We start from the raw sequence: 14,686 nt of genomic DNA, 5'->3' as shown, positions 1-14,686 counted from the left end.
GGAATAGATAGAGTAGACAGTCAGAGACTTTTTCCCCGGGTGGAACAAACCATTACAAGGGGACATAAATTTAAGGTGAAAGGTGGAAGATATAGGAGGGATATCAGAGGTAGGTTCTTTACCCAGAGAGTAGTGGGGGCATGGAATGCACTGCCTGTGGAAGTAGTTGAGTCGGAAACATTAGGGACCTTCAAGCAGCTATTGGATAGGTACATGGATTACGGTTAAATGATATAGTGTAGATTTATTTGTTCTCAAGGGCAGCACGGTAGCATTGTGGATAGCACAATTGCTTCACAGCTCCAGGGTCCCAGGTTCGATTCCGGCTTGGGTCACTGACTGTGCGGAGTCTGCACGTCCTCCCCGTGTCTGCGTGGGTTTCCTCCGGGTGCTCCGGTTTCCTCCCACAATCCAAAGATGTGCAGGTTAGGTGAATTGGCCAATGATAAATTGCCCTTAATGTCCAAATTGCCCTTGGTGTTGGGTGAAGGTGTTGAGTTTGGGTAGGGTGCTCTTTCCAAGAGCCGGTGCAGACTCAAAGGGCCGAATGGCCTCCTTCTGCACTGTAAATTCAATGATAATCTATGATTAATCTAGGACAAAGGTTCGGCACAACATCGTGGGCCGAAGGGCCTGTTCTGTGCTGTATTTTCTATGTTCTATGTTCTATGTAGACCCATATACCTGAGACAGGAAGGAGAATTGGAGACAGACTGGAAGAACTCAAAGATTCCAGACACATTAACCAAAAACAGATGGAATATCTGAGGTACAACAAGCAGAACCAAGGAAGTTCTACCAGCTCCCTAAAATACACAAACACCCAAAGACATGGACAGCACCGGGGGAATACCCCCACACAGACCCATCAGATCAGACTGAGAGAGAAAATCCGACAGAACAGCTGAAACATCAACACACTGCTCCTAGTAGTTAAAAATTTTTTTTAGAGTACCCAATTCATTTTTTCCAATTAAAGGGCAATTGAGTGTGACCAATCTACGTACCCTGCACATCTTTGCGTTGTGGGGGCAAAACCCAAGCAAATACGGGGAGAATGTGTAAACTCCACACGGACAGTGACCCAGAGCCGGGAACGAACCTGGGACCTCAGCGCCGTGATGCAGCAATGCTAAGCACTGTGCTACCGTGCTGACCCTGGCCCTGGTCGTTGATGGTATAATGGTTCAATAAATATAATTTGTGGATTAAAAATGTGCGTAATATAGAGTAAAAACAGGAAATAATCCTATTTATTATTGTCACAAGTAGGCTGTGAAAATCCCCTAGTCGCCATACTCCAACGCCTGTTTGGGTACACTGAGGGAGAATGTCCAAATTACCTAATGCGTCTTTCAGGACTGTGGGAGGAAACCGGAGCACACGGAGGAAACCCATGCAGAAACAGGGAGAACGTGCAGATTCCGCACACACAGTGATCCAAGCCGGGAATCAAACCTTGGACTCTGGAGCTGTGAAGCAACAGTGGTAACCACTGTGCTACGGTGCTGCCCTAAGCTGGATGAACTCAACAGGTTTGGCAGCATCACAGAATCCCTGCAGTGCAGAAGGAGGCCATTAGGCCCATCGAGTTAGCACTAACCCTACAAAAGAGCAACCCACTCAGGTGTACTTGACCTGTCCTCTCCCCAAAACCCCAAAAGTAGAGGCACAAGGACACCGGCACCTTGGACAAACGGTGGAAATGAGGGGACTGTGGGAAGGAATTCATATCCCCATCTGTGCTGGAAATTCATCGCCGCAGTCACACCGGGTAAAGACCATTCACTTGCACCGAGTGTGGGAAGAGGTTCACTCGACTAACCCACCTCACTACACACCAACTTGTTCACTCTGACACAAGACCTTTTAAATGTTCCAACTGTGAGAAGAGCTTTAAAAGAAAAGAAAATTTGCTGATACACCAGCGGGTTCACACCGGGGAGAGGACGTACCCCTGCTCGGAGTGTGGGAAGGGATTCACTCAGTTATCCAGCTGTCTGTTACACCAGCAAGTTTACACTGGGGAGAAACCAGTTGCCTGCCCCAAGTGTGGGATGGCATTCACTTAGTTATGCAAACTGTTGGATCACCAGCGAGTTCACACTGGGGAGAGATCATTCACTTGTTCTGTGTGTGGGCAGGTATTCATTCAGTCTGCCCACCTCACTTCACACCAACGTGTTCACTCTGACACGAGACCTTTTAAATGTTCCGCCTGAGAGAAGAGCTTCAAAGGCAAAATGGATCTGCTGATTCACCAGCGCAGTCACACTGGAGAGAGGCCGTTCACCTGCTCCGTGTGTGGGAACGGATTCACTCAGCATTCCCTCCGGCTGAAACACCAGCGCATTCACACCAGGGAGGGAGCGTTCATCTGTTCTCTGTGAGGGAAGGGATTCATTCGGTCATCTACCCTGCAGACACACCAGCGAGTTCATAAGTGCCTCCAGGACTCTGCTGGGTGGATGCAGTGATATCAGAGTGTGGGTGGAGCTGGGCTGTCTGTCTTCACTGCAGCTATTTGATAAACACACAGTTCTTAAAGGTACTCTCACATGACAATTCTGAATTCTCCCTCTGTGTACCTGAACAGGCTCCGGAATGTGCTGACTGGGGGCTTTTCACGGTAACTTAATTGCAGTGTTAATGTCAGACTATTTGTGACAATAAAGATTAGGATTATTGAAAAAAATGTTCTGGCAAATTTCCATTCTGCCCGCCATGATTCGCACAGCCGGAAATATGACCCCAACAAATGGGATGAAGCCAAATCTTTAAAAGTCAAAGTCTTTATTTCAATTGTTGCCGTGCTGTCGGGGGAAAGGGTTAACTTCTCCGCTTGTTTACAAAAGGGAAGAGGAAACATTCGCAAAGCTTCCCACAGCTTGTGAGCTCCGAAACATAACTTCAAGGCTGAAGTTTATCTTCAGAGATTGAAACGTTTTGGTGCCTTTTCCAATTGTACCAGTAAATTGTGATTCGCACTGAAAGGTTTACTTTCACTCAGTAATTAAAACATTTCACTTTCTCAGCACTGACACTTTAGATCAATTCCCAATTGTTCTCTTCCCTTGTAGCTGGTGTATGGAGAAGATCATGTTCACTGTAGATCTGGCAGCACAGAAACCGCACTGTGCTTCTGGATAAACTCAGTCTGCAAGTAGATGAATCTTTTAAACATCACCCAAGTGATGGTCTTCCCCTGACTCTAAGGAGTGAGATGTCCCTGTAGTTGATGCTGTCTCCTCTGTCACTGCTGTTTTTATTGCATCACACATGTTCCGTGGACCAGTCTCACAGCCCAAAAGGAGAGGGCAGGAAGGTGTGACAGTCGATGGGGCTTTCTGTGTGTGAGCAGTTCAGCTGGAATTCCATCCTTGCCGGGCACCTTTCTGCTTGCTCAGCAATCAATGGCCTTTTCCAGCTCAAATGATGAGAATTCCTTGTCCAACTCAACCATGACAGGAAGCTGTAGGAGAGTCAAACAGAGACTGGGAGATGCCCTTCTCACAGGAGTACAGCTCACTGTTGTGTTCAACCCAGCTCCTCCTCACTCTCTCACCATGACTGATACTGAGCATGCTCAGAGCACACACCCACACTGCACCTGTGCACTGGCCTCATACACTCAGTGATCGGGACCTTTCTGCAGCGCGGGGGATTCTGGGTAGCACAGCCACCAAAGAGCAATCAGTAAACAGGAAGATTCTTTTTCCCAGTCATCAAAACAGAAGATCCACAGTTAGGCAAGATGCTGGGCATGAAGCACAATGAGAGGTTTGGATACTTTATTTAATACAAAAGCACATTATTCTGACAAGATATCACTTAGACATGGGCAGCAAGCAGACTGATCTACAGTATATACAGTATTTACAACACCTGGGACACAGTAAATCATCTCATCAAATCTGTGATAGGTTTGTTTACTGATCATAATTGTGACTGGGTCACACTCACGATTCGTGCAAAATGTAACTCCCCAGGTTCACTGACCCATTCCCTCCAGAGCTGGTTTCACTCCAAGGGTCTTGACATCTGCCTTAGTCTTTATCCAGCCATGTATGTTCAGCTCACACTGCCCAACAACCAGCCTCTCCGGCACTGGGCACAGGGTTTCCATCACCAAAAATCTGTCCTGATCCACGCACATCGACGCTACCACGAAGAAAGCACAACAGCGCCAACACTTCAGGAAACTAAGGAAAGTTGGTATGTCCACACTGACTCATACCAACTTTTACAGATGCACCACAGAAAGCATCCTATCTGGCTGCATCACAGCCTGGTATGGCACATGCTCAGCCCAAGACCGCAAGAAACTATAGAGAGTAGTGAACACAGCCCAGTCCATCACACAAACCTCCCTCCCATCCATTCACTCTATCCACAGCTCCCGCTGCCTTGGGAAAGCGGGCAGCATAATCAAAGACCCTCGCACCCAGCTTACTCACTCTTCCAACTTCTTCCATCGGGTGGGAGATGCAAAAGTCTGAGAACACGCACAAACAGATTCAAAACAGCTACTTCCCCGCTGTTACCAGACTCCTAAACAACCCTCTTATGGACTGACCTGATTAATAATTTACTCCTGTATGCTTCACTCAATACCTTTGTCTATATATTGACATTGTGTACCTTGTGTTGCCCTATTATGTATTTTCTTTTTAGTTTACTTTTTCATGTACAAAATGATCTGTTTGACCTACACGCAGAATAATACTTTCCACTGTACCTCGGTGCACGTGACGATAAACCAATCCAATCCATATCGAGGGAGCAATCTGCCTCTCTTGCATTGGTGCACTGCATTTCCCTAACACAGTGACATAGAAAGATGACAGCACAAAACAAAGGCATTCAACAAATTGTATCTGTGCCAACTTTCTGCAACAGTCCCAATCCCCTGCCATTGGCCCTGAACTCTGCAGATATTTTTCTCCTCAAAGGATACGAACAGATGAGCAAGGAGCTGGAGTTGGCTATTCAGCCCAGTCTGCTCCACCATTTAATAAGGTCATGGCTGATCTGATAGTAACAGATAGTTGTCCAATTATTTTCAAGGCATCAATTGAATCTGCCTCCACCACATTTTCGAGCAGTGCATTCATGATCCCACATGCAGCACAGAATGTTTTTCTTCACATCATAAGACACAGGAACAGAATTAGGCCACTCGGCCCATCAAATCTGCTCCACCATTCAATCATGGCTGATATTTTTCCCATCTCCATTCTCCTGCCTTCTCCCCATAACTCCTGATCCCCTTATTGATCAAGAACCTATCTATCTCTATCTTAAAGACACTCAGTGATTTGGCCTCCACGGCATTCTGTGGCAGAGTTCCATAGATTCACCACCTTCTGGCTGAAGAAAATCCTGCTTGTCTGTTTTAATTCGTCCTCATCACCTGAGGAAGGAACTGTGCCCCTAAAGCTGGTGAGTCGAAACAAACCTGCTGGACTTTAACCTGGTGTTGTAAGACTTCTTACTCTGTTTTAAAGGATCGCCCTTTAGTCTGAGATTGTGTCCTCTGCTTCTAGTTTTTCCTACAAGTGGAAACATCTTCTCCATGTCCACTCTACCCAGACCTCGCAGTATCCTGTAAGTTTTAATAAGATCCCCCATATCCCTCTAAACTCCAACGAGTACAGACCCAGAGTCCTCAACCGTTCCTCATACGACAAGCTCTTCATTCCAGGGATCATTCTTGTAAACCTCCTTTGGATCCTTTCCAAGGCCAACACATCCTTCCTTCGTTCCAGGGCCCAAAACTGCTCATAATACTCCAAATGGGATCTGATAAGAGCCTTATATAGCCTCAGAATTACATCCCTGGTCTTGTATTCTAGCCCTCTCGACATGAATTTGCCTTCCTAACTGCCGACTGAACCTGCACGTTAACCTGAAGAGAATCCTGAACAAGGTCTCCCAAGTCCCTTTGTGCTTGTGATTTCCTCAGCATTTCCCCATTTAGAAAATAGTCTATGCCTCCATTTCTCCTTCCAAAGTCCATAACCTCACACTTTTCCACTTTGTATTCCAACTGCCACTTCTTTGCCCACTCTCCTAGCCTTGCTCAGCATTGTTTCAAAGTTTATAATCTTGCCCTAAATATGATTTGCTGGATCAAACGTCTATTGCAGATCCTTAGTGTAATGTGGTCAAGTGTCTTTCCATTTGAGAACTGTTCAGTAAAGTTATGAGAATAATTTGTAGCTCGGGCAGCATGTGGAGCAGTGGTTAGCACTGGGGCTGCAGCACTGAGGACCCAGGTTTGAATCCTGGCCCTGGGTCACTGTCCGTGTGGAGTTTGCACATTCTCCACGTGTCTACATGGGTTTCACCCCCACAACCCAAAGATGTGCAGGTTAGGTGGATTGGCCAGGCTAAAATGCCCTTAATTGGAAAAAACAATAATAATAATTGGGTACTCTGAATTTTTTTATTTTTAAAAAGGATTATTTGTAGCTTCCTCACCAATCAGTTTTTTCCATTATCCTGAAGTGACCTTATTTTTATTGGGAGTTAACTGAAGTGTGTTCCTAACCTCTCATTATCTAAATTTCCATTCACCGCTTTTCTGTCCACCTGACCCAGTCCATGGCTTTCTCCCTCATCGTCTAAAACACATGAGCAACTTTTGTATAATCGTGGTGCATACATTTAAGTCTAAATCATTGATATATACCGGAAAACTGTGGAGCCCCACTGGAAACAGACGTCCAGGCATCATTCAGTCCTGAATGTGACTAACAGCAGCAACAACAGCTGAATCCAAACCCTGCTGTTGCCTGTGAACTTGCTGATGTCTGTGCAGGTTGTTTGACTGAGCGAATCTCCTCCCAAGCACGGAGCGGTTGAACAGCCTCTCGCAAGTACCACTCCCACTTCTGGGAGACACAGTAGCACAGTGGTTAGCACTGTTGTTTCACAGCTTCAGGGTCCCAGGTTTGATTCCCGGCTTTGGTCACTGGCTGTGCGGAGTCTGCACTTTGTCCCAGTGTCTGCTTGAGTTCCCTCTAGGTGCTCTGGTTTCCCCCCCACAGTCGAAAGACGTGCAGGTTGGATGGATTGGCCATGCTAAATTGCCCTTAGTGTCCAAAAAGGTGAGGTGGGGTTATGGGTTAGGTTGGGGGTATGGGCTTAAGTAATGTGCTCTTTCCAAGGGCTGGTGCACTTGATGGGCCGAATGCCCTCTTTCTGCACAGTAAATTCTACGATTCTATTTCCGTGTGAACTCGCTGGTGTTTCAGCAGATTCTGTTTACTTTTAAATCTCTTTTCACAGACAGAACATTTAAAAGGTTTCTGGTCAGTGTGAACAAGATGGTGTGAAGTCAGGTGGGACGACTGAGTGAATTTCTTGTCACACACGGGGCAAGTGTACGGTCTCTGTCCAGTGTGAGTGCGTTGATGTAGCAGTAAACAGCTTTTACTTTTAAAGCTCTTCTCACAGTCAGAACATTTAAAAGGTCTCTGATCAGAGTGAACAAGTTGGTGTCTCAGGAGGAATGGTGACAGAGTGAATCCCGTCCCACACACGGAGCAGGTGAATGGCTTCTCTCCAGTGTGAGTGCGTTGATGTGTCAGTAAATCCTTTCTGCTTTTAAAGCTCTTCTTACAGTCAGCACATTTAAATGGTCTCTGGTCAGAGTGAACCTGCTGGTGAGCCCAGAGGTTTGACGAAGCATTAAATCCCTTCCCACATTCCAAACAGGTGAATGTCCTCGCCCCTGTGTGAGTGCGTTGATGTATCAGTAAATCCTTTCTGCGTTTAAAGCTCTTTCCACAGTCAGCACATTTAAAAGGTCTCTCATCATTATGAACAAGTTGGTGTCTCAGGAGGTGGGATGATAGAGTGAATCCCTTCCCACACACGGAGCAGGTGAATGGCCTCTCCCCAGTGTGGATACGTCTATGTGTCAGTAATTCCTTTCTGCTTTTAAAGCTCTTCTCACAGTCAGCACATTTAAACGGTCTCTGATCAGTATGAACAAGTTGGTGGTTCAGGAGGTGTGATGACCGAGTGAATCTCTTCCCACACACGGAGCAGGTGAACGGCCTTTCTCCAGTGTGAATACGTCGATGAGTTTGCAATTCAGACGGGGAATTGGATCCCATCCCACATTCCCCACATTTCCACGGTTTCTTCATGGTTATTGACAGGTTATCAGGTGCAGGTGGGATGCAGATTTTCGGTCACTATCAGATCAGCCGTGATGTTATTAAATGGTGGAACAGGCTCACGGAGCTGAATGTCCAATTGCTGCTTCTTGATTCCTTTGGTGCGTATGTCCTTATGTCTCTCCAACTTGGATCATCAGTTGAAGCCAGAGTACGGTGTCTCCCTGATGTAAATGCTGACATTTATTTTCATGCTGTGTGATTGGTTAAAGCTCAGTTCCAGCTAACTGTGGAAAATTACTGAGATGTCTGCGTCTCGGTGCTTTTCCAATCACAGTGATTTTTGAATGTTTTTTCCCAAAGACAAAACAGACAAACATTTCTCCTTCCACGTTGAAAGGCCGATCCTGATGAATCAAGTGACTCTGTCAGATCTCTACATGATGTTTGCATCTGAAAATATTCTGTAAAAGGAGATTACATTGAAATACTGTGAATATATAAGACACAAACAGGCCATTCTGTCACAGATTCTGCTGCTGTCAATACTCGGCACACATCTCCAACTGTCACATCTATCAAATTTCAGCCTTTCAGCTGATTTTCGATTCCATTTTCTCTCATGTGCTTGTCCCATTTCCTTTTGAAAACATCTCAGCACTTTCCTCAACTCATTTACATGGTAATGAGTTGCACATTCTTAACCTGTAATAAATAATTTTGTCTGCATTGTCCCCTTGGATTTATGCATAACCATCTTGTATTTATGACTTGTTGTTTATTGATGGTCACTCTCTCACATCGCCCCTCTCCATTTAATCTTTCCTGAGAGCTGTAATCTCTCATGTTGCAAAAGTCATCACTGTTAATGCAGGATAGAATTTGCAAAGAGACAAACCTTTCTGTTGGGTTCAGTTTGTTGTGTGCAAATTCTCCAATTCTAACTCCCTGTAAAAGGAGTTTACAAAAGCCATGATTGTCAGTCCAGGATAGAAATTCTGAACAGGCAATTCTAGTTTCTCTTGAACATTTTTTCCTCTCTTGTTCCCCCTGGTGCAGTGAGGTGACCAGGAAAGGTAAATGGTTAATCTAATTTTGCTGTTTTTCAGTTAAAAGTGCAGTGTAGATTAGTGTCTGATTGGCTGAAGCTGCCCCCACCCTAATTGCTGAGAGGCAGTTATCTGGCAGTCACCTGAGGCCTGTTAAGGGGCACAAAGGTACACATTGTATTCTTCTCTTTGAAGTTTTAGTGTGAGTCATCCTAAAGTCTGTATAAAAGACAGACAGAAAGCGCACTTAGTAAGCATTGCGCAGGTCAAGGAGACACAGCCTGAGTGAGAGAGATACAGAACGAGTGAGAATTTGGTAATTTGGTGCAGTGAGGTAATTCGGTGAAGAGTGGGAGAAGGTGCTTTTTCCCTACTGTTTTGTTCTCTCTCTTTCTTCGGGCCTAATTTCGGGAGCCGTTCGGAGGAGGAGGAGCAGTCTCTGTGAGTATAAAAACCTAACGGTAACTTCCTGTTTTCCAGTTGTTTTTTTTTCTCCAAAAGTGACGTCAGAGGGAAGCTGTGATCTGAGTGGCTGATAGCAAATCTGCCCCAAATTTAAAAAAAAACACAGCTAAACTCAAACTTAAATTAAACTAATTAATTAATTAGTGATGGCTGGTCAGGTGATGTGCTTGAGCTGCTTGATGTGGGAGCTGGCAGATCCCATTGAGAGCTGCAGCGACCACATCTGCAGTAAGTGTTGGCTGCTCGAAGAGCTCCGGCTCAGAGTTGATGAGCTGGAGTCTGAGCTTCAAACACTGAGGCACATCCGGGAGGGGGAGACTTACCTGGACACCGTGTTTCAGGAGGCAGTCACACCTGTCAGAGTAAGTAATTTAAATCTTGCCAGTGGCCAGGGACAGCAGGGTGTGACTGCAAGTCAGGCAGGTAAAGGGAACCAGCAGTCAGGAACTCAGGAGCCTCAGCCCTTGACTCTGTCCAACAGGTATGAGGCACTTGCTCCCTGTGTGGATGGCGAACAGGGCTGCAGGAAGGATGAGTCAGCTGACCAAGGCACCATGGTTCAGCAGGCCATTCAAGGGGAGGGAGTAAATAGGCAAATTGTAGTTGTAGGGGATTCTATTATCAGGGGGATAGACAGTATCCTTTGTGAGCAGGATAAAGAGTCCCGCATGGTATGTTGCCTGCCCGGTGCTAGGGTGCGGGACATCTCTGACCGGCTTGAAAGGATACTGGAGAGGGAGGGGGAGGATCCAGTTGTTGTGGTCCATGTCAGTACCAACAACATAGGCAAGTCTAGGAAAGAGGACCTGTTTAGAGATTATAAAGAGCTAGGATTAAAATTAAAAAACAGGTCCTCAAGGGTCATAATCTCCGGATTACTGCCCGAGCCACGTGAAAATTGGCATAGGGAGGCAAGAATCAGGGAAGTTAACACGTGGCTGAAAGAGTGGTGTGGGAAAGAGGGGTTCCTTTTCATGGGACACTGGCATCAGTTTTGGGACAGGGGGGACCTATACCGTTGGGATGGTGTCCACCTGAACCGAGCTGGGACCAGTGTTCTGGCGAAAAGAATAAATAGGATGGTCAATAGGACTTTAAACTAAAGATTGGGGGGGAAGGGAAAGTCAGGGAACCAAGAGGTGAAGTAATCACTGGGAAGCGTAGCTGCTTAGGAATACAAAAAAGCACGAAAAGACAAAACTCAGGAGAGGTTATGATAGTCCCCAGCCCACAAAATATGACACAGTGTATGGAAAGGCTCAGTAAATCAAGGTCCACCACACTAAGAAAACAAAAAGGGACGGTCAATAGAGAATTAAAGGTGCTATATTTAAATGCGCGCAGTGTACGGAACAAGGTAGATGAGCTTGTGGCCCAGATTGTGACTGGCAGGTATGATGTGGGAGGCATCACAGAGACATGGTTGCAGGGGGTTCAGGACTGGCATTTAAACATCCAGGGATTCACAACCTATCGAAAAGACAGAGAGGTGGGCAGAGGGGGTGGGGTTGTCTTGTTAATTAGGAATGAAATTAAATCAATAGCACTAAACGATATAGGGTCAGATGATGTGGAGTCTGTGTGGGTAGAGTTGAGGAACCACAAAGGCAAAAAAACCATAATGGGAGTTATGTACAGGCCTCCTAACAGTGGTCAGGACCGGGGGCACAAAATGCACCACGAAATAGAAAGTGCATGTCAGAAAGGCAAGGTCACAGTGATCATGGGGGACTTCAGTATGCAGGTGGACTGGGTAAATAATTCTGCCAGTGGACCCAAGGAAAGGGAATTCATTGAATGTTTAGAGGAGGGCTTTTTGGAACAGCTTGTGATGGAGCCCACGAGGGAACAGGCCATTCTGGACTTAGTGTTATGTAATGAGCCAGACTTGATTAAAGATCGTAAAGTGAGGGAGCACTTAGGAGGCAGTGATCATAATATGGTAGAATTCAATCTGCAATTTGAAAGAAAGAAGGGAGAATCAGATGTAAAGGTGTTACAGTTAAATAAAGGTAACTACAGGGGCATGAGGGAGGAACTGACAAAATTCGACTGGGGGCGGAGCCTAGTGGGCAAGACAGTAGAACAGCAATGTCAGCAGTTTCTGGGAGTAATTGAGGACACAGTACAGAGGTTCATCCCAAAGAAAAGAAAGGTTATCAGAGGGGGGATTAGGCAGCCATGGCTGACAAAGGAAGTTAGGGAATGCATCAAAGCAAAAGAGAAAGCCTATAATGTGGCAAAGAGTAGTGGGAAGGCTACAAAAACAAACAGAGGATAACAAAGAGAGAAATAAGGAAAGAGAGGATCAAATATGAAGGTAGGCTAGCCAGTAACATTAGGAATGATAGTAAAAGTTTCTTTAAATACATTAAAAACAAACGGGAGGCAAAAGTTGACATTGGGCCGCTCCAAAATGACGCTGGTAATTTTGTGATGGGAGACAAGGAAATAGCTGAGGAACTAAATAAGTACTTTGCGTCAGTCTTCACAGTAGAAGACATGAGTAATATCCCAACAATTCCGGAGAGTCAGGGGGCAGAGTTGAATATGGTAGCCATCACAAAGGAGAAAGTGCTAGAGAAACTAAGAGGTCTAAAAATTGATAAATCTCCGGGCCCAGATGGGCTACATCCTAGAGTTCTAAAGGAGATAGCTGAAGAAATAGTGGAGGCGTTAGTTATGATCTTTCAAAAGTCACTGGAGTCAGGGAAAGTCCCAGAGGATTGGAAAATCGCTGTTGTAACCCCCCCTGTTCAAGAAGGGAACAAGGAAAAAGATGGAAAATTATAGGCCAATTAGCCTAAGCTCGGTTGTTGGCAAGGTTCTAGAATCCATTGTTAAGGATGAGATTTCTAAATTCTTGGAAGTGCAGGGTCAGATTAGGACAAGTCAGCATGGATTTAGTAAGGGGAGGTCGTGCCTGACAAACCTGTTAGAGTTCTTTGAAGAGATAACAAATAGGTTAGACCAAGGAGAGCCAATGGATGTTATCTATCTTGACTTCCAAAAGGCCTTTGATAAGGTGCCTCACGGGAGACTGCTGAGTAAAATAAGGGCCCATGGTATTCGAGACAAGGTACTAACATGGATTGACGATTGGCTGTCAGGCAGAAGGTTGGGATAAAAGGTTATTTTTCGGAATGGCAACCGGTGACGAGTGGTGTCCCGCAGGGTTCAGTGTTGGGGCCACAGCTGTTCTCTTTATATATTAACGATCTAGATGACGGGACTGGGGGCATTCTGGCTAAGTTTGCCGATGATACAAAGATAGGTGGGGGGGCAGGTAGTATGGAGGAAGTGGGGAGGCTGCAGAAAGATTTAGACAGTTTAGGAGAGTGGTCCAAGAAATGGCTGATGAAATTCAACGTGGGCAAGTGCGAGGTCTTGCACTTTGGAAAAAAGAATAGAGGCATGGACTATTTTCTAAACGGTGACAAAATTCATAATGCTGAAGTACAAAGGGACTTGGGAGTCCTAGTCCAGGATTCTCTAAAGGTAAACTTGCAGGTTGAGTCCGTAATTAAGAAAGAAAATGCAATGTTGTCATTCATCTCAAGAGGCTTGGAATATAAAAGCAGGGATGTACTTCTGAAGCTTTATAAAGCATTAGTTAGGCCCCATTTAGAATACTGTGAGCAATTTTGGGCCCCACACCTCAGGAAGGACATACTGGCACTGGAGCGGGTCCAGCGGAGATTCACACGGATGATCCCAGGAATGGTAGGCCTAACATACGATGAACGTCTGAGGATCCTGGGATTATATTCATTGGAGTTTAGGAGGTTGAGGGGAGATCTAACAGAAACTTACAAGATATTGAATGGCTTAGATAGGGTGGATGTAGGGAAGTTGTTTCCATTAGCAGGGGAGACTAGGATCCGGGGGCACAGCCTTAGAATAAAAGGGAGTCACTTTAGAACAGAGATGAGGAGAAATCTCTTCAGCCAGAGCGTGGTGGGTCTGTGGAATTCATTGCCACAGAGGGCGGTGGAGGCCGAGGTGTCTTTAAGACAGAAGTTGATAAATTCTTGATTTCTCGAGGAATTAAGGGCTATGGAGAGAGAGCGGGTAAATGGAGTTGAAATCAGCCATGATTGAATGGTGGAGTGGACTCGATGGGCCGAATGGCCTTACTTCCGCTCCTATGTCTTATGGTCTAAGCTGTCAATCCCTGTCCCACACACTCTCCCTCCTCCCTGGGCTGAAATCCAAACCCATCTCACCATCTGCACCATTTCTTTCCTCCACTCCCAGTTTTCTCCCTCCCTCTCCTCTGCCTAGGTTCAGTTCTCCAGCTCCTGTCTGCAGACTGACAATAAAATCAATGGTCTTATTGGGGGTTTGGGTCCTCCAGCGGGTGTTTGTGAATCCTCCAGAGATCAGAGTCCTCATTGATTGAGCTGCAAACCAGGTAGCTGACAATGATTTTGAAGGGTTTGCTGCAGCTCACATTGCCCGGGGACTGATTGACGGCGGGTTTGGACCAATAGGAAAAGGGGGCGGGCCTGGAAGACCGAACAAGAGCAGCTAGTCCTCCAGCCAATCAGAGTGAATGGAAGGCGGAGCAAAGCCGGGGCTCTCGCTCCCTCCGCCTGCGCGCGGCCGCCCGGGCCTGTCTCGGGGGAAAGCCCGAGCAGCTTTCGCCGGTTCAGCTGCTGTATCCTAGCTTCGTTTCGGGGCTTGGGGCCTGCGCAGGGTTTTTATGAAGCCGCCGGCTCCATCCCTCCCTCATGACTTACCCGGCGGTATCAGATCGACTGACAATTTCCGAACAACCGCCTCAACAGGAGCTACTCCAGGCACTGCGCATGCTCCACCTCGCCGTGTCCGGGGAGTGATTGACGACAGGTCCTAGCGAATTGGAATAGAGGGCGGGACTGGAGGATCGACCCGGAGCGGCTGGTCCTCCAACCAATCAGAGTGAATGAGGGGCGAGGCTGAGCCCGGCTCTCCCTCATTGGCTGAAACTCTGCATCATTTTGAAAGCTGATTTGTCGCAACTCCAGGAGAAAACTGGACCTTTCTGTTTGTGGCTTTAAA

General features: G+C 46.3%; 1 protein-coding gene across 1 annotated transcript; it reads right to left on the bottom strand.

Moving 5' to 3' along the window:
* Positions 1 to 681: 681 nt before the first annotated feature.
* Positions 682 to 14,475, bottom strand: LOC140419610 (uncharacterized). Its single transcript, XM_072503536.1, has 2 exons — positions 14,386 to 14,475; positions 682 to 8,593 (listed from the first exon to the last, which is right to left on the bottom strand). Exon 2 carries the CDS (start codon positions 8,157 to 8,159, stop codon positions 7,221 to 7,223), a length of 939 nt encoding a protein of 312 aa, XP_072359637.1. The 5' UTR covers positions 8,160 to 8,593; positions 14,386 to 14,475; the 3' UTR covers positions 682 to 7,220.
* Between the last annotated feature and the right edge of the window lie 211 nt (positions 14,476 to 14,686).

The sequence above is a fragment of the Scyliorhinus torazame genome, chromosome 5 (assembly GCF_047496885.1).
Source record: "Scyliorhinus torazame isolate Kashiwa2021f chromosome 5, sScyTor2.1, whole genome shotgun sequence".
In the NCBI taxonomy this organism is placed as follows: Eukaryota; Metazoa; Chordata; class Chondrichthyes; order Carcharhiniformes; family Scyliorhinidae; genus Scyliorhinus; species Scyliorhinus torazame.
This window is presented reverse-complemented; position numbering and strand designations above follow the sequence as displayed.

Excerpts from the sequence above, each read along its gene's own strand:
- LOC140419610 (XM_072503536.1), bottom strand. The coding sequence starts at position 8,159 with ATGAAGAAACCGTGGAAATGTGGGGAATGTGGGATGGGATCCAATTCC.